The sequence below is a fragment of the Hordeum vulgare genome, chromosome 2H, assembly GCF_904849725.1.
Source record: "Hordeum vulgare subsp. vulgare chromosome 2H, MorexV3_pseudomolecules_assembly, whole genome shotgun sequence".
NCBI classification, from domain to species: domain Eukaryota; kingdom Viridiplantae; phylum Streptophyta; class Magnoliopsida; order Poales; family Poaceae; genus Hordeum; species Hordeum vulgare.
In genome coordinates this window covers 8,930,852-8,949,882 of record NC_058519.1, presented here as the reverse complement: position 1 = coordinate 8,949,882, position 19,031 = coordinate 8,930,852, and the positions used below count along the sequence as shown (strand labels likewise).

The 19,031-nt window shown below is 47.4% G+C and overlaps 2 protein-coding genes and 1 pseudogene across 3 annotated transcripts; 1 reads left to right on the top strand and 2 right to left on the bottom strand.

Annotated features, from left to right (window-relative positions):
• The first annotated feature begins 4,701 nt into the window (after positions 1-4,701).
• On the top strand, positions 4,702-8,025 carry LOC123424360 (putative serine/threonine-protein kinase-like protein CCR3). 2 transcript variants are annotated; one of them, XM_045107965.1, is made up of 4 exons: positions 4,702-4,990; positions 5,278-5,818; positions 5,914-7,059; positions 7,167-8,025. In XM_045107965.1, exons 2-4 carry the CDS (start codon positions 5,354-5,356, stop codon positions 7,194-7,196), a joined length of 1,641 nt encoding a protein of 546 aa, XP_044963900.1. In that variant the 5' UTR covers positions 4,702-4,990; positions 5,278-5,353; the 3' UTR covers positions 7,197-8,025. The 2 variants fall into 2 exon arrangements, with proteins under 2 accessions (XP_044963900.1, XP_044963899.1); XM_045107964.1 differs by having other exon boundaries at positions 4,702-4,995.
• Positions 8,026-14,994: 6,969 nt separating this feature from the next.
• On the bottom strand, positions 14,995-16,043 carry LOC123424848 (annotated as a pseudogene).
• A 217-nt stretch (positions 16,044-16,260) lies between these two features.
• On the bottom strand, positions 16,261-18,533 carry LOC123424359 (GDSL esterase/lipase At5g45910-like). The gene is made up of 5 exons (XM_045107963.1): positions 18,165-18,533; positions 17,850-18,074; positions 17,598-17,743; positions 16,814-17,090; positions 16,261-16,719 (listed from the first exon to the last, which is right to left on the bottom strand). Exons 1-5 carry the CDS (start codon positions 18,427-18,429, stop codon positions 16,460-16,462), a joined length of 1,173 nt encoding a protein of 390 aa, XP_044963898.1. The 5' UTR covers positions 18,430-18,533; the 3' UTR covers positions 16,261-16,459.
• Positions 18,534-19,031: the final 498 nt, after the last annotated feature.

Genomic DNA, 19,031 nt, shown 5'->3' with positions numbered 1-19,031 from the left:
TGTTTTCTCATCAGGCCCGTTTGCGTTTTCGCTCACTTTGGCTCCGCGCCAGTCAATTTTTTTTTCATTTCGTTCCTCTGTCCCGTCCCCTCCCTCGTCGAGATAGAGAGAGATCCATGGCGACTTGGAGCTTCCCTGTCCGCTCGATTCAGTAGGATGATGGTCAGGCGTCTGGCGCTCTCCCTTCCGCTGCCTCGCCCCCTCTTGCTCCTTCCTCTTTTCCCCCGCCGGAGGTCTGCAACATCTCTCATCTCCCGCCGCATCGCCGGCCCCATTTTTCTTTGCCCGACGTTTCTGATTTGGTTTTGTCACTCAGATCTGCTGCTTATCTCCTTTTGGATCTCACATGTGGTAATATCCCGCGGCTATTTTCATGCAGATGTGTTGTTGCGTTTGTTAGTGATATTGAATCTCGTCTGTCTTGTATATGTAATGTTAGGATTTGCCTTGTACGCGTATGTTTTATGTGATCTGTTTCGGTTAGTAGTTGGAAACTTGGAATTCGGGTGGTTGTCATGTGCAGATGCTAATTTCGTACATACTGGATTAGTATCCTGGTCGCCTTGGATTCTCTAGTGTTTTTGTTTGTGGCTGTAGGTTATATGCCCCCTGGGTCGTTTGTTGATGTAGGTCTGTATGTAGTGTTCTTTGTGATTTTGCTTGTATAGCTAGTCAACAAGCTTAGGTTATCATATGTAGCGCCTTTTGCTTGCAGATTTCATCTCTGTTCTTTGTGTTCCTGTGAGATAGAATGTCCTTTTCATTTCAGCTATGTAAATATTTGATTGCTCTACTAGAAATCCCTGTTTTTAGTGGATTTACAGTGTGTTTTCTTAGTGTTTTACACTATAATTATAAGTGGATTTACAGTGTGTTTTCTTAGTGTTTTACATTGTAATTATCAGTGGATTTACACTGTAATTTTAAGTGGATTTACACTATGTTTTTAGTGATTTTACACTATAATTCTTAGTGGATATACACTGTATTTTTAGTGGATATATATTGTGATTTGCAGTGGATTTACACTGTAATTCTTAGTGGATTTACTATGTAGATTTTAGTTGATCTTTCATTGTAATCATATAATAATTACACTGTATCTCTTGATTTTTATAGTTTAAATCTTAGTGAAGTTACACTGTAATCCCTAGTGTTTTTGTAGTGACCGTTAGTTATTCTTGGATTTACCTTCTATTTGTATTATAACTCTTGAATTTTACAGTTTAATTTTTAGTGTATTTACACTGTAATCCTTAGTGTATTTTGGCTAGGGTCTATTAGTGGGGTTTTACCCTTGTAACTTGCATTTGACCAGGGACTATTATGCGGATTATTATTGTATTATCTTTAGTTTATTTTACATGATTTACAGTGTAACTCTCAGTGGGCTTAGACTGTAATTTTTCAATGGATTCTACCCTTAGTGAATTTGACTAGTGACTGTTAGTTGGTTTTTACCCTTGTACTCTGCAGTTGAGTAGGGCCTATTATGTGGATTTTTAGCACCGAGCATTTGTCAGGTAGCCAATCTCTGTGTACTTTGTAATATACTATCATGCATTTGGTTGTTTCTTTATTTTGTTTTTTACCCTGATGTCATTTTGGTTTTGCTGTGTAGGTTGCAAGTCTGTTTCTCTTGACTCTACGAACAAACCAACAAATGAGTCATCGGTTAGTAAATCTCTTGGTAATGTTTTGTCAAATGAGGGCACAAAGGATGGTCCAAATTTGGTTTCTTTTGTGTGCCATGTAGTATCAGTGCTCAGTTTTTTTTTAGTTTCAGCGTGATCTTCATAGTAACTACATTTAAAAGATCATAGTAATTATAAGTTGAAGTGATTGTAATTAGCCGTTTTATACAGTTCCAAAGGTTCTAATATTCAATCATAGTTTCATTTTGGTTTCTCAGGAGGAACAAATTGGTTTCTCTCTAGTGTATAGTTTGTGTGTCCAAAGATTATAAGTGTAATTTTACGAGCTTTTACAGTGTATTTTCTTAGTGTAATTTAGTTTATTCCCCGTTTCATTTCTGGATTTTGCTCTGTAAATCCTAGCTGTGTTTTTAGTTTTTTCTACTGTATTTACAGTCTAAATCTACTATAAAATGTCACTGGGTTTCAGCTGTAATTGTTGCATTTACAGTGTAATTCTAGTGTAAATTGAACTATGAATCTACTGCAATTACTGTGAAACTCACTGTCATTTGCTCTAAAACACTAGTGTATTCTACACTGTAGTTCTACTATATACACTGTATTTACACTATAGTTCCAGTGATCTAGCACTGGAATTACAGTTTGCTTACACTGTAATTCTAGTGGTCTAGCAATGAAATTCAGACTGTAATTACAAAGGAATTTTCTCCCTGGTCCACTACTGTAATCTCTGTTGCTTACCGCTGAAATTTTTGTTCTGCCACTGTAAATTCCTAAAGAATTTCATATCTTCCTGAATATGTTCCCCCTAATCCTTTTTTTCTTTTGACCATGTGTTGTAACTGTAGCTATGAATTCAGAAACTTGTAAGTAGTTTCTCTGTTCCTGTCTTCCTGGACTACTTTTGTCCTAGTATTCTTTCTGGTTCTGATATTAATTTTGTGACACGTAAGAACAGTTACAGAGCTCAATATTTTGTCCCTGCGGCAAGTAAGTGAGGATTTGGATTGTGTTATATTTTCTTTTAGTATTAGTAAGTTTTTTTTTCATGATTATGCTGTCTATAATCTTGGATTTGGTTTGTGAATCTGATGTGTTTCTTCAGCTATGTAATTATCAACCCACATTTTTTTTTCAGATGTACACAATCATGAGAGATATCTGTTTTACTCATGCTAGATGTGTGGTGAATGCAAACGAAATGAGTGTTTACCTGTGAATCCTTTGCTTCTCCAGCCGTGATCTTCTTGAAGCTTGTGTCTCAGAACATGGAGGAAACGCCACCACTTTGTTGTTTTTTTGTCCGGGTTAGAGAAGGAGGAGGATGGACCCGTTAAGTTTTTCTTTGAGCTGTACGGTTTGTTTAAATGAATGAGACAGAAAAAGAGACATACAAGGGACAAGGGACAGAGGACAATTGTCACATTCTATTGGCTGAAATATCCGGCTGAAACCCAATTGATTTTCAGCCGGATGTTAATTAGACAGTCCCAAAAAATAAGAAGCAGGAGGAGTGCGCTGTTTCGGTGTCCGGACTCATCTTCATCCGTTTAATATAAAATCAAAATAAATAATAAGAAAATTTAAAAAAAATCCAAAAAAAATTGGTGGTAGATAATTCGGTGCGTGAGGTCCGCTTTAATTTTGTATCATTTGAACAACTAAACAACTCTCGCTAAAAAAGACAAATCGAATCAAAACGATGCATGTATAGCAGACTTTTTAAAGACCTTGAATTTGTCTTTTCTGTCGAAAGCTGTTCAGATGTTTAAATTATATAAAATTTGGATCAAACCTCACGCATCAAATTATGTATCACCTAAAAAAGTTTGGAATTTTTTAGTATTTATTTTATTTTTTTAATCGACAAGGGTGCAGATGAGTCTCGGTTCGGAAATGGATTTTGGGAAGATGAATCATGGAGGTAAGAGAAAGGCTTCGGTCTTTGGTAGTTGGACGGTGGGGCCGCATGAGACTGGCGCAGCAGAGAAGAGAAGATTGAAGGGCCGCGTGACCGTGGCGTGGTCAGTTGTCGGTAGCCGTGTGGGAGCACCAGTCTTTCGCGGAGCTTCCCGGACGCCACAGTCGCCCCGCATACCACCGTTGAAACCCTGGACGGGCGCTACCTCTCCTCACTCCCGCGACTTGTGGGCTTGTGGCGGCAGCTCCAGGGCGTCGGCAGAGGTCAGCCACTAATCTCACTATCTTCCCTTCCTCGGTCTTCTGCAAGCTGCTCGGTGTCGCGGCGGATCCGGCAGGACGTGCGCTCGGTATATCAACTTATTTGTGATATTGGCCTTATTGAAATCTCTAAAAAATTCTTTTATTTAAAAACCGAGAGAGTAGGTAGTATGGGCAGAGTTGGCCGAAGCCAAAAACCTGGTGCAAAGTTCCCTTTGAACTGGTTTTTGGCTTCGGACGTGTTTCATACATGAAATTGAAAATGCCTTAATTATAAGATTTCTATCTTGATTTTTGTTCGTGTAAAATATAACTAGTAAAATACGGGCTTTAATGAAGTATCATAATATTCATCACATTATCACACATGTGACATAATAAACATCCGACCATATGACGATGGCGGCGCGACATGGCAGGTGACGAGATCCGTCGAAGGGGATTGCGCGTGCGCGGCCTTCGCGTTGACGGGGGACAGCCGGAAGGCTTCCATGGCGGCAGAGATAGACCAGAGTGCGCGGTGGCGAGGCAATGGCGGCCGAGGAGGGGAGGAGGGGGGGGGGGGGGAGTGGGAACGACATCGCGGAAATTTCCCTCTCACCAAATCTCGGTGCGGATAGGGGCAAGCTCGGGTGAGCCTCCCACCAACAGCGTGCGTTTTCAAAATACACTACTCATGCACGCGCCCTCTCAATTTGCTGCTCACGCATTAGTACTAGTATTTTCTCAGTTGATTAGGCACATTAGCATCTACACCGGCTAGATCTCACAACCAATCGATGACTACGTTGGTTTTAGAGATTTTCCATGCATGATTTATAAAGCGTGACGGAGGGAATACTTACAGCTTATATGAAGGAACTGAGGAAGTACTGTACAATTTACTGGATAAGGAAAGGAAGAAGTCTTGGGATGACTGATGATGGTGGGCTGATTCACCGTGGTCGGTCACCGGTACCGGCGTGGGAGCAGCAGCGGCAGTCTCCCTCCAGGCAGTTTCTGGGAAGCCGCCGTCGCCCCGCAAACCGCGACCACAAATCAGCAGTTTCTGGGAAGAGGTGAGCTGACGGACGCTACCTCTGCTCATTCTCGCCGTCTCGCGGGGGAATTGTGGCGCCGGCTGGCTAGCGAGAGCGTCGGCGGCAGCAGAGGTCAGGTCAGCCTCCAATCCCCTTTCTTCTTCCCCGCGTTCACCTTCTGACCTCTCGGAGCCCCTTTGTGGCGGCGGCCCGGCGGATTTTGGGTCACGGCGTCTCGGCGGATTTCGGTGTGCGGCGGCTCGGCTGATTGCGGGGCGCGAACGATGGTCCGGGGCGGTGGGCCGGACTTGGGGGCGCGGTGGTGGCGAGGATCTGAGGGGATGCAGCCGAGTGAGGAGGCCGGCGTGCTTGCTGTGTACTGTACTTATCTGTTCTCTTCTCTTCTGTCTCGGCTGCAGAAGTTTCAGGGCAATAGGGAGCAGAAAACAGGAGGCATCTATTCTAGTCCGAGTCTTGCCCTTGCACTCGGTTGCCATGGCGTTGTGGACAGGGCTGGGTCAGGCGGCGACGGTGGCGCAGCTGGTCGGCGCAGACGTCGGCGGGCTCGTCTCCATGATTGTGCAGGCCGCCATGACGGCTCGTCAGAACAAGAGTGAGTGCGAGCAGCTTGCTCGTCGTGTCCTCATGATCGCGCAGCTGTTGCCGCATGTCCAGGAGCCAGAGGCAGTGCAGCCGCTGGCTGGGCTAGGCGATACTCTCCGGGACGCCCACGAGCTCGTCGTGTCGTGCCAGGTGAGGAGCGCAGCGTACCAGTTGGTCATGGCCGGCAGGACGGCCGAAAGGTTCAGGGAAGTGCAGGGCAGGATCGACTCCTACCTCATCCTCTTCCCAGTGATCAGCCACATCGGCATAACACGCCGCCTCGAACGGATCTACAACGTCCTTGTTCCAGATGACTCAACTAGAGATGAACCGCCGCGTCCACTTCCACAGCTGCAGGTATGCACAGCAGCTTCAACACAAATTGATTGTGCAGACTGATGTGTATGTTCCAATGTTCCATGATACTGAGGTTGCTGAGGTCTCTTTTTCAGGAGTTTACAGAGGTTGCTGAGGAGGTACTGCCGCATGGAACGCAGGAACTTACGTTGGCCGAGATCATGGCTGCCACCAATAACTTTGCCCCGGACACCGTGATCGGTGAAGGTGGCTCCGGAAAGGTGTATAGGGGCAGACTTTACAATGGGCGAGAGGTGGCCATCAAGCGCCACAACTGGCAATCACACTACTCAGTGAATGACTTCCTCACGGAGTTGGACATCCTATCACTGCTCCGACACAAGCACATCATCCGTCTCTTTGGATCCTGTGTGACCGTGAGCAAGGACAAACGCCTGCTAACCACCCCGCAAAAGAAAATAAAGGACCTGCTATCTAATATGCGGAGAAAGAAGCCGGAGGCGCTGATCGTCTATGAGTACATGGAGAACGGCACGCTCTCCGACCACCTGCATCGTGACGTGGGCGCCTCTGACTCGTCGCCGGTGACAATGTCTTGGAAGATGCGCGTTCAAGTGCTCCTCGCTGTGTCACGCGCCATCGAGCACCTGCACTGTCATGCCAACCCACCGATCATCCACCGGGACGTCAAGCCGTCTAACATCCTTTTCGACGCGAGTTGGGTGTCATGTTTGTCTGACTTTGGCTTGTCAGTCGTCTGGGACATGGCGAGTGAGGAGTCAGGGTTGGAGCTCCCCGTGGAAGGCACATATGGGTACGCTGACCCTGAGTACGTGCACACAGGTCTTCTGAAGCCGGCGAGCGACGTGTACAGCGTGGGCGTGGTCATGCTCGAGGTTTTGACAGGGAAAAGGGCGGTTTTCCATGCTGAGGAGGAGATGCATGGAGATCTGGTATCCTTTGCACTCCCCATCATTGAGGTTGGTAATATTGAGGAGTTGTTGGACAGGCGACCTTTACCGGAGCCAACGCCATGGCAGCTACATGCGTTGAAACGTGTTGTGCAGATTGCACGTTGGTGCGTGAGGTTGGCTGGGAAGGACCGGCCGGCCATATCAGACATTGTTGCCAACCTCGAGATGGCATACGAGTTGTTCTGCAGAGACGAGTCAGGTCCAGTTGACGAGCCATGTTTGTGGCCCTTTCTCAAAAATGATGAAGACTCACCGGACTCGCCACATGCCAGCAGTGTGACATCGACATGCTACTATTCCGATCTGGTACATTACAAGCTGACTCAACTTTGTTCACATCAATGACTTGCAGCCATGTTCATGCACTGATGAACGGGGCTCACTACTCATTTTGTGGTCTCTTACTTAATTAGGAACCTGAGGTGTTGGAAGATGGACCATGACATCAATCGTCCAAGGAGCATCATACCATGGCAGGCCTGACGATGGGCGACCAGTGGCCGCCAATCGCTTCAATCACCCCGATGAACATCGTGTTACCATGTTTAGGTAATACCCTGCTTCTTGTAATCTAGATGAGCTTGCTGGGGCCGGCAGTTTCAGACAGGAGCTCGGATGGACCCCCAATATTATGTATAGTTTGCTTCTTCACCATCCACCCTATTGTTTTTAAGACCATTTGTTCGATGGTATTTTCATATAATAATTAAATAAAGTACATATGTACAGATGAAGCAAAATAGAAGAATGGTTTATCCAATACGAGCCCTACGTAACTTAGAAACCAGAGTAAGAGATGATAATAAAGTTGATACTTTGGACAAAGAATGATAGTGCGGATGTTTTTATAGCTATGTTGATGTAAGGAAATGTCGCCGTTAGCTATGTAGGATGTGCTGCGTATGGATTCATGTCATGTTTTCTGTTTCTTTCTAGAAGAGTTGCAGTCTTGTACGTATGCTGAAACTCAGAAACTGTAATAAGCAGGTAGAGTTGGCTGCGGCTGAAAGCCTGGGGTAGAGTTCCTTTCAAATGAAATGAAATTGGGGAACTCATGTTTCTTATATCCAAATTTTAGAAATAAATCAGGTGAAGCATGTCTGATATGATATGACGACGACGACGGTGCTAGAGCTGTAAGGGGCGAGGAATGGATGACAGTGCAAAATGATAGGCTTGTGGCTTTGAGGACGAAGCACCTTGAGATCATGCGATGTCAAATTGACCGGGTCTTAATTACAAGATTTATCTCTTTAATCACTTTGTGGACATTGCTTTGGCTCAGCTGCGGGCTAAGTCCAACCCTGGAATCTTGGGTATTTTCTGTGCTATAAAAAAAACAAAGTTTATGCTGAAAACATGTGAACCATGACGTGGGTCCAGCGCATCGTTTTTATTTCGTCTTGTATAAAGATCATTTGATGTTTTTTGGTGACCAAACTTTGTCAGCTCCTAAAACAATTTGCTCATAATCACATCCACAAAGTTTCAGTTTTTTTTTTGTTTTTTTATTTACTGTTCAATTCATGGATGCAGCGCATCATTTGTATTTCGTCTTGTATAAAGATCATTTGATGTTTTTTGGTGACCAAACTTTGTCAGCTCCTAAAAAAATTTGTTCATAATCACATCCACAAAGTTTTTTTTTTCATTTTTTCTTCTGTTTTACTGTTCACTTCTTGGGTGCAGCTTTTTACGAAAACATCCCTGTCGTTTCGGGTAATTAACCCGCAGTCTTGTTTTAAGTGGATATACTTTGAGGAAACGTTTTGTTCTTACACAAAACCCCCTGTAGTTTTGCCTACTCAACCCGCCATCCTTTTTCACCTGAATCTGGATAGGGTCAACGCGCCGGCTCGAGCGGCTGGGGCGATGCGGCGGCTCGAGCTTCCCCTCCCCTCCCGATCCAGGCTTGGCGTGGATGGATCTGGCGGCGGGTGGAGGAGCCAGTCGTGGCGGCCGGCTAGGTGCCGCTCCTGCGCGCTGTCATCGACGCCGGGGAAGAAGGGGCGTTGGCAGGCCGGGAAGAAGCAGGGCTCGTACCGGCAGCTCCGCTCGTGCTCCTCCACGGCGTGCCGCGGCAGGGACGCAGCGCAGCCGTCCTGGCGGTTGCGGCACGCGAAGAGGACCGACCCGACCATCCTCGCGACGGCGCGGCTGCGGGTGTAGTCCTTGGAGCCGCAGCGGGTGCACACCGTCGCCATGTGGTCGGCGTCGTGGCAGCGGTGGCAGGTCAGGTGCCCGTCGCCGCACTGTGGCATGCATGAAGCCGAAGAATACATGTGGACAGCTAGAGTTTATGATCTGTAGTTGAAGCCGGGGCACATCCTGCGGCCGGCGCCGAACAGGAGGAACTCGTAGCTGCTGCCGGTGAAGTCCACGGCGCCGTCCTCGAACCGCTCCGGCTGGAACTCCTCGGCGGCCTCCCAGTTCTTGGGGTCCCGCCCGATGGCCCACGCGTTGATCACCTCGCGCGACTTGGCCGGGACCGTGTACCCTTCCATCTCGAGATACCGCTCGCTCCGGCTGCGCGTGGACGGAGCACAGGCGCTGCTCTGGCACTCGCTCGCGGTCGTCCGGGCGCTGGACCGCGTCGCGCCGTGGCTGCGCGTGCCCTCCTAGAGAAACTCCCGGGATTTGCCCGGAGAGGCCACGGCCGGGGAGCCGCAGCGCCGTGACTCGACCGCTGGCGCCGTCGCAGCCCTCGCAGCCCACGCCTTCCCAGTCGCAGCACGAGGCGCCGGACCATGCGGTGTGGAGGAGGGCTCCCCCGCCGCCGAGCTCTCCGGCGAAGCCCCGCAGCGCGCGCAGGTCGTCCGGGTGGCACGGCGTCGCGCTCGCCGCCGAGCAGAGGAACGCCCACAAGAGGAACTAGCAGCAGCCAGCACCTCGCCATGTACGATGGATTCAGCGGTGGTCTGCTATGACTGTATACACGAACGTAGCTACTCGGTGAGAAACGTTTTGTTTTTGGAACGCAAGTGATTCGCAAGTGTTGTTGGCGAAAACTGCTGGGGGTGCATGCCATCTTATAGCGCGTGCGCGCTTCGTAAGGGCTAATGCACGACCGCAGTTTTATTCGAATTTTGTTTGTTTATATTGTACTAACAAGGTCATGTCCATTTAAATTTGTATTTAAGCCGGTCGTGCGTTTAATATGACTACATCTCTTTGGCGCCATCTCATCAACCCAAGGTTAGTTATAATAAAATCTATATCTACTAATAAATGAAATAGGTTTCCCCTCAAAAAATGAAATAAGTATTCTTATTCCGTCATGCTATTTTATAAAAAAAACCTTTGATGTTTCTGATATTAAACCGGCAGTACATATTAAATGTTTTTTTAAATACTCATATCTTCTAAACCGTAACTCCAAATTTAACATGTTATATATGAATTTTGATTAAAAAAATATATAGAATGTGAATATGATATTATTTTACCTGTTAACAATTTAAAAAATATTATGTAGGATGCAATCTTAATCAATAATGCATTATCCGTCTTTCTTTCATACCGGCACTATTGGATTGTGAATGAACATCTCAGCAAAATCAGGATTAGAGACAAAATTAAAGATCACTTCACCATTTCTTTATACGTATTAAATCTACATTCAAACCGTATTAAAATAAAAGACCCGTGAAATCTTGAACTGTGTTTTTGTAAGCTAAGATCTTTGTTTGGATCGTAGCTACAAATGCTTAAATTATAGACCACTTTTTGTTAATTAAGAGTGTGTGGTGTTCCTTTTCCCGTTGCAACGCACGGGCCCTTTTGCTAGTCTTGTATAAAGATCATTTGATATTTTTTAGTGACCAAACTTTGTCAGCTCCTAAAACAATTTGCTCATAATCACATCCACAAATTTCATTTTTTATTTTTTCGTCTTTTTTTTTAATTTATTGTTCACTTCGTTGGTGCAACGCATCATTTGTATTTCGTCTTGTATAAAGATCATTTGATGTTTTTTGGTGACCAAACTTTCACAGCTCCTAAAACAATTTGATCATAATCACATCCACAAAGTTTCAGTTTTTTTCTTCTATTTTTCTAATTTACTGTTCACTTTGTGGCTGCAGCGCATCATTTATATTTCGTCTTGTATAAAGATCATTTGATGTTGATCATTTGATGTTTTTTGGTTACCAAACTCTGTCAGCTCCTAAAACAATCTGCTCATAATGACATCAACAAAGTTTCAGTTATTTATTTATTTTTTCTTCTATATTTTTAATTTACTGTTCGCTTCGTGGTGCAGCCACTACTTTTCCTTATCGGTGCTGTAGCAAAAGGACCCATGCGTTGCAACGGGAGAAAGAAATATCACACGCTCTTAATTTATAAAAAATGGTCTATAATCTGAGAATTTACAGTTACGACACAAACAAAGATGGTCTTATCCTACAAAAATGCAGTTCAAAATTTCACAGTTCTTCTATTTTAACAGGGCTTGTATGTAGATTTAATACGTACAAAGAATCAGTCAAGTGACCTTCAGTTTCATCTCCAATCCTGATTTTGTTGACGTGTTCATCCCCAACCCGGATGAGTAGCGGTATGAAGAAAGACGAATAATGACTTATTTATTAAGATTGCACCCTAGATAGTATTTTTATTGAACGTCTAACAGATAAAACAATATCATATTTAAATCCTACATATTTTTCTAATTAAATTCCATATATAATATGTTAAATTTGGAGTTACGGTTTAAAAGATATGAGTATTTTAAAAAACATTTAATATATAGTACGAGTTTAATATCATAAACAGCAAGGGTTTTTTTGTAAAATTATTTCGGCGGGTTTTCCAACGTAAGCGATAGCCTTTTTATTATCAGTAAAGATTACTTGGAATGATGATGTATTTGAGAGGAAAATTTGTTCTCGGGCGTTCCATGTGATCTTTAAACAATTGCTTTCTTGCCAGTTAAGCGTAAGCAGGAGATGGGCTCGTCATCTTTTGCTGCAACGTTGCCGGAGTACTCTGTTGGTTATCTATATTTTTTTGTCGAGGAACACTGTTGGTTATTACCTGTAGATGATACCCATCCTTCACCTTCAATGCCACATTCTTAGTTTATTCAGAGTTCCTTGCTGGCCCAACAAACAATACTTCCAGATTTATTCTTCCACAACAAGAGAGAAAAGTGTAAGTGGGGCCTATTTAGGGTCGTAGAGTGTTAGAGCATCTTAACAGACCTCGTCTAATCGTTGGAAGTGTAAAATTTCAATGACTACACGGGTTTAGGCTGTTTTTTCTGTCAGAGTAGATACTGCAAACGTGGCCCGACCTGTAAAACTTTTGTGGTGGCCCGTAAACGCGACCGCTCGGACGCTATTTCTGCGGGTTCGGCCGCTAGATGTGGGTCGAAACCCTATCCCTCCGCCGCCGTAAAAAGTCCCCCACCTCATCGCCGGCGCCTCAGATCCGCCGTTGCGCGTCTCCATTCCGCCGCCTAGACGCTCCATTTCACCGCCCTTGATGGCCAACTCAGGCGGCAGTAGGAACGATGACCCCGAGAGGGCTCGTCGCGTCAGATCTGACGCCGCCCCGAAGTGCGCCGCCCACCGGTACACACAGTGGGCATGACATCGCCGCCGCCGCTCCTCCGTCGCGAGACAGAGGAGTACGACCGCGCGCGCGGCAGCCTCTTCTTCGGCAGCTTCTCCGAGAAGTCCAGCTCGCGTTCCTCTCTCCTCCCGGTGAAGAGGGAGCGAGAGGAGCTCCCACCGATAATGATGGAGCCGGAGGCCGAGGCAGTGCCGCGGTGACCTGCCGGGGGCGTCGTTGGACCGGAGGATTTCCTCCCCCCGACGGAGGCAGATAGCCTGTTGCCCGTGCTGCTCGCGCGGAGTGCGCGGGAGGCGGAAGAGGACCAGCAGCCCCGCAGGAGGGAAGAGGAGATCGACACCGTGCTCTACGAGCAGTGTGTCGCGTCGGCTCTCGCCTTCGGCCATAAGCAGGAGGAGTGGCTCCGCGAAGTCACTGCGCAAGAGAGCATCTACGTCGAGCTCTCCTTCGACGAGGACGACGGCTGAGCGATGGAGAGCATCAACTACCGGACGAGCTCGACTCCGGTGAGTTCAATTTTGCGGAGTGCCGTAGGATAGTTGCTCCGGTGAGCTCCAGTAGGATAGTTTACCTCTACCCACCATGTAGTATGTATGATCGTCTTCTATGTAAAATGAACTATGAATGAAGTGTTCTTTCAAATTCGCCCGCGAGTGTCTTTTTCAAATTATGCAGTTTGATTATACGGGGTCTGTTCTGCAGCGTAACATTTTGCCCCGTAAAACGCAACTTTGACAAACTGTAAAACGATTTTGTAGGTCGCAAATATGAAAGGTCTGCTAGATATGCTCTTACTGATGGGGAACGTCGCATGGGAAACAAAAAAAATTCTACGCGCACGAAGACCTATCATGATGATGTCCAGCTACTAGAGGGGATTTCCGATCTACGTATCCTTGTAGACCGCACAGCAGAAGCGTTAAGAAACGCGGTTGATGTAGTGGAACGTCCTCACGTCCCTCGATCCGCCCCGCGAACCGTCCCACGAACCGTCCCGCCATCCGTCCCACGATCCGCTCCGATCTAGTGTCGAATGAACGACACCTCTGAGTTCAGCACACGTACAGCTCGACGATGATCTCGGCCTTCTTGATCCAGCAAGAGAGACAGAAAGGTAGATGAGTTCTCCGGCAGCGTGACGGCGCTCCGGGGGTTGGTGATGATCTTATCTCGGCAGGGCTCCGCCCGAGCTCCGCGGAAACGTGATCTAGAGGTAAAACCGTGTAGATATGTGGTCGGGCTGCCGTGGCAAAGTTGTCTCAAATCAGCCCTAAAACCTCCGTATATATAGGGGGAGGAAGGGGGAGCCTTGCCTTGGGGTCCAAGGACTCCCAAGGGGTCGGCCGAACCAAAGGGGGGAACCCTCCCCTTCCAAACCGAGTCCAACTAGGTTTGGAAGGAGGAGTCCTTCCCCGTTTACCCACCTCCTCTTTTTTTTTCTTTTCTCTTTGATTTTTTCTTCCTATGGCGCATAGGGCTCTCTTGGGCTTTCCCACCAGCCCACTAAGGGCTGGTGCGCCACCCCCAATGCCTATGGGCTTCCCCGGGGTGGGTTGCCCCCCCCGGTGAACTCCCGGAACCCATTCGTCATTCCCGGTACATTCCAGGTAACTTCGAAAACCTTCCGGTAATCAAATGAGGTCATCCTATATATCAATCTTCGTTTCCGGACCATTCCGGAAACCCTCGTGACGTCCGTGATCTCATCCGGGACTCCGAACAACCCAACCATATAACTCAAATACGCATAAAACAACGTCGAACCTTAAGTGTGCAAACCCTGCGGGTTCGAGAACTATGTAGACATGACCCGAGAGACTCCTCGGTCAATATCCAATAGCGGGACCTGGATGCCCATATTGGATCCTACATATTCTACGAAGATCTTATCGTTTGAACCTCAGTGCCAAGGATTCATATAATCCCGTATGTCATTCCCTTTGTCCTTCGGTATGTTACTTGCCCGAGATTCGATCGTCAGTATCCGCATACCTATTTCAATCTCGTTTACCGGCAAGTCTCTTTACTCGTTCCGTAATACAAGATCCCGCAACTTACACTAAGTCACATTGCTTGCAAGGCTTGTGTGTGATGTTGTATTACCGAGTGGGCCCCGAGATACCTCTCCATCACACGGAGTGACAAATCCCAGTCTCGATCCATACTAACTCAACGAACACCTTCGGAGATACCTGTAGAGCATCTTTATAGTCACCCAGTTACGTTGCGACGTTTGATACACACAAAGCATTACTCCGGTGTCCGTGAGTTATATGATCTCATGGTCATAGGAACAAATACTTGACACGCAGAAAACAGTAGCAACAAAATGACACGATCAACATGCTACGTCTATTAGTTTGGGTCTAGTCCATCACATGATTCTCCTAATGATGTGATCTCGTTATCAAGTGACAACACTTGCCTATGGCCAGGAAACCTTGACCATCTTTGATCAACGAGCTAGTCAACTAGAAGCTTACTAGGGACAGTGTTTTGTCTATGTATCCACACAAGTATTGTGTTTCCAATCAATACAATTATAGCATGGATAATAAACGATTATCATGAACTAAGAAATATAATAATAAGTAATTTATTATTGCCTCTAGAGCATATTTCCAACACTTACATCGTCACTACTCAAGAAGCTATATTTAGCTATGGGTTGAACATGGGTGGCCTCCTCGCTTTGGTAGCCTGCTCGAAAGCATATGCCATCTCGATCAAGCTCGGCTCGTACCCCTGCAGCTCGTCGTACCCCGCTGGCACAACGATGCCAGGGTTGCCGCCGATGGCGAGAAGGCTGGAAGCGTCGTAGTTGGGTGCCACGATCGCGTCTAGCTGGTGCTCCTTCATCACCTTCTCCAGTCCATCCGCGTTCAGCTCCTTCAGTCGCTGGATTGCCGTTCTTTCCATGGGGCCGATGCCGTTTGTATTTTGGGTTGTGATAAGGTAAGGCTGCCCGAAATATTTCAACCTCTCCTGCACCACGGGCAATTACGGGCTGATGGATGTTACGGGATGATTAATCAGTTTCTCATTGAAAATTAGGGAGGACGCTGGCCCACCCCTGAAAATCAGGGGGCAGTTTTAGCATTGGATAAAGAAGGTCCTTAACTTTATGTACAGAGGGTACGTAAGTCTAGCATTTTTGTATGAATAAATTTTGTGAGGGCCTACACAAAGAGTATCATTATAAAGCGCCCGCCCATTGTGACAACCTCAGGCAAATCATATCTGACCTCTTATAAAGTGAGGCAAATAATCTAATACCCCGGAATATGGATTAAATTAGTTTTTTGTGCACGTACCTCCGTAGGATGCTGGTTGTTGAAGGCTATGCCGTGCGGGATGTACTTGGACGCCGCTCGGGTTGCCGCAGCGTCGTGCTCGTCGTAGCCGATGATGAAATCTAACACGTGCACCGCAGCCGACACCGTCCGACACATCGTTCTGCAATTCAAAATGCATGCTGAACATTTGAGATTTCCAAGATTTTTTTTCAAAATTTCTGAAATTTTGTTAAAATTACTAATAAGCAAGAAGAGCAAGAATTACCGATCCAACGGTGTCCTGCGACGGGGTGATGGGGATGATGCCGGCGCGGCTGGTGAGCCCGACGACGGGCTTGATGCCGACAACTGAGTTGAACGACAACGGCAGAGTATGGAGCCGTCGGTCTCCGTGCCCAGCGTCACGGCCGCCATGTTCGCCACCGCGGCCACGCCCGACCTGACACTCGACCCGCACGGGGTTCCGCGCCTTGCCGCCACGGGAGGAAGAGAAAAAAAGGATCGACCCGGCCGGTTGGGAGGAAGAGGGACGAGAAAATAAGGGTGGGCGTGTGGGGGTCCGACAGGGACGCATGGCGCTCGCAGCGAGCGGTTTACGCCAACCTGTTATCATCCGGATGAAAAGAAACAATTTCCTAAACACAAACATGAAACTGATCATATATTTTGCAAAAAATAAATGTCAGTGAAAGAAACGTAACACGGAGCTGATCGACACTGCAGCTTCATCCCTTCGCATCACAAATTACATGGGGACGCCGTGTATCAAACTATCATCCGGACAAATTCAATTATATTTCGGCTCACTTAGTTCATCACCGTTTCCTCCCCTATATTTTGTGACGGCCCAGTCGACATGGCCCCTTTGTACCCTGCTTGCGGCTGACTCCTGTGAACGAGTTGATCTCGCCCAGCCAGACATCGGCAACGTGCCGGTTAGCCGCCTCCGTCAGGTGGACGCCGTCCCAGTACAGCCGAGAAGACGGATATGGGCACGTCGTCGCGGCTGCATCGCCGCATGGAACCGTCGAGTTCAGTCCGTACCTTCCAGGCCCTCCACAGCACACCATAAGCACGTCCTCTTCAAAACTTGCAATCATCCAACAACGTCAACCACCTTCCATTTTGTCTCTGTGCTAAGCAACTAACGTACTAGATTCTTTCAGTTGAGTTGCGGCGCTTACCGAACTTGTGCGGCGACTCCACCATCTCCATGATTGGGCCGAAGAAATCGGCGTACATGATCCTGACATTGCGGTGCTTCGCCTGGAGCCTGTCCAGCTCCGCCTGCAGGAGTGTGTTGTGGTGCAGCCCGAGCTCGTTGTGCGCTGTCAGACAGCCGGTTTCGGAGTTGTATGCTGCCGGTGGGGCGTTCGTAAACTTGGTCAGGATAGGCGGTGAGCATCCCGACGGGATCACGCCGGGAACCACGAGGCTCCTTGCTCCGTGCTTGATCAACCTCTATTGACACAAACAATTGGTTTAGCATGGGTTCTTGTAGGGGCGGATTTTCTTAGCTCCCATGTAGCTGCAGCTTCTATCGGAATCATCCATCTTTGCATCACGATCCGTGCTATGTTTATATTTAATTTTTTCTTATTCATTTCTCTCAAACATAAGAAAATTTTGACCTTGAAACTTTGCAGATCAACGTTGCATAAGTACCAGTCGGTGCATAGAATGATTTTGATTTTTTTTACGCAACATAAATTTGCAATAGGTTTTAACGTTTTATATGTTTTCGTTGCACCAAAAAAAGTCCAAAAACAATTCTGCACATAGTAATACTTGTGTGATGTTCATCTGCACAGTTTCAGGTTCAAATGTTTTCTCATTGGGGAGAAATAAAAAGGAAAAGTTTGTAAGCATGAATATTGATGCAAAATAGGATGGTCTAGATTAGAGGTGTGGATTTTCTACGCTCTTGTAGAGCTTCATGATTGCATAATTGCAAGAGCATCAGAGTACCTCGATGGCGATGGAGATGGTGGCGATGACATGTGGAACGAAGGACCTGACTTCCTGCACGGTTTTCCGTTGGAAAGAGAAGTGATAGTCGTTGACTCCGAACTCGCCCACCAAGAAGAGGGATCTGCTGAAGAATTTCTTGCACTCTGCATCCATACCATTTTGTTCTCATCAAGCGTTGACTTCTAATGCATGATAGATACTACTGATGTAGATCAAAATTCGAACAACGATGCCCATGAATAATGTAACCTCGAGCTGTGCGGCACAATGTAGGCTTCATGGACTCGAACCACTCGAGCTGCACGCCTAGGCTGGTGTTGAGGGGGAACTTGCTGGCGCCACCGGGGATGTCTCTTTCGTGGAAGAAACCGGCGTCGAGGGCGGTGGCGGCTCCGACGGCGAAGTTGGCACCTCGGCGGAAGCTGCCGTTGTGCGCCAGGGTCGGCGGCACATACGGCAGGCCCAGGTTTTCAGCTACTCGATAACACAAATATAGTTATCTCCACAGACACGTTTTCCAGTTGCCGGCCGCGGCCGGCAATCAATGGAGGAGCACGAACATACCGATGAAGTCGATGATGAGCCGTCCGTCGCCGTTGCGACCGGTGGGGCGGCCGAAGAAGCTGGTGCCATAGGGAGGCCGCGTGACGGGGTCGAAGACGGAATACCATCCGAAGACGGCGGGGTTGTTGCCCGTGTCGGCGAAGGAGTCGCCAAAGCTGAAGATGGACCTGTAACGAGGACCGCCGGAGGCGGAAGAGATCGCAGGCTTGGACCACCAGAGGATGAGGAGGACGGGGAGCAAAGCGGCGCATACGAGCTTGTGCATCTTGAACGTTTAATGGGAACTACTGGAACAATTGCATGTTTTGTTATCTAATGAACGCCGCTGAAACATGGGCAGAAGAAGACGGTGTTCAAGTTGGCCTGAAAACAAACAATCAACTACTCTGCTTATCAACTACTGCGTGATTTTTGGAGTTAAACTATGAGGGCTGCATGCCTCTCGCCCGCGGATACCGCCTCTCGTAGCTGGATCCACCGACTGGCACAACGTGGGCACAGCAGCGGTGGTGCTGACAAGTTTGCTCGTTGAAACTAATCATCCACTGATGCGTTTGCAAAACGGGCACTAGGAACAGAAAAAGAAATAGGTTTGGAGTTTTATTTAGTGTTGAATTCTATATATGGTTATAAAACTACATAAATTTTAAGAAATTGGATACTCCACGCACGCACGTCTCCCTCCCTCCCTCCAATCCCTAGCCGCCTTCCCTCCCCCTCCCTTCCTCGCCGCCGCCTGAGGCAGCCGCTGGGCAAGCCCGGGGCGCCAAGGATGGTGGCGGCGGGGCCTAGGCTGTCCTGCCTCTCCGTGGGGAACCCCGGATCTGAAGCGACGACTTCATTGACGAGGCACGGCAGGCTAGCAGC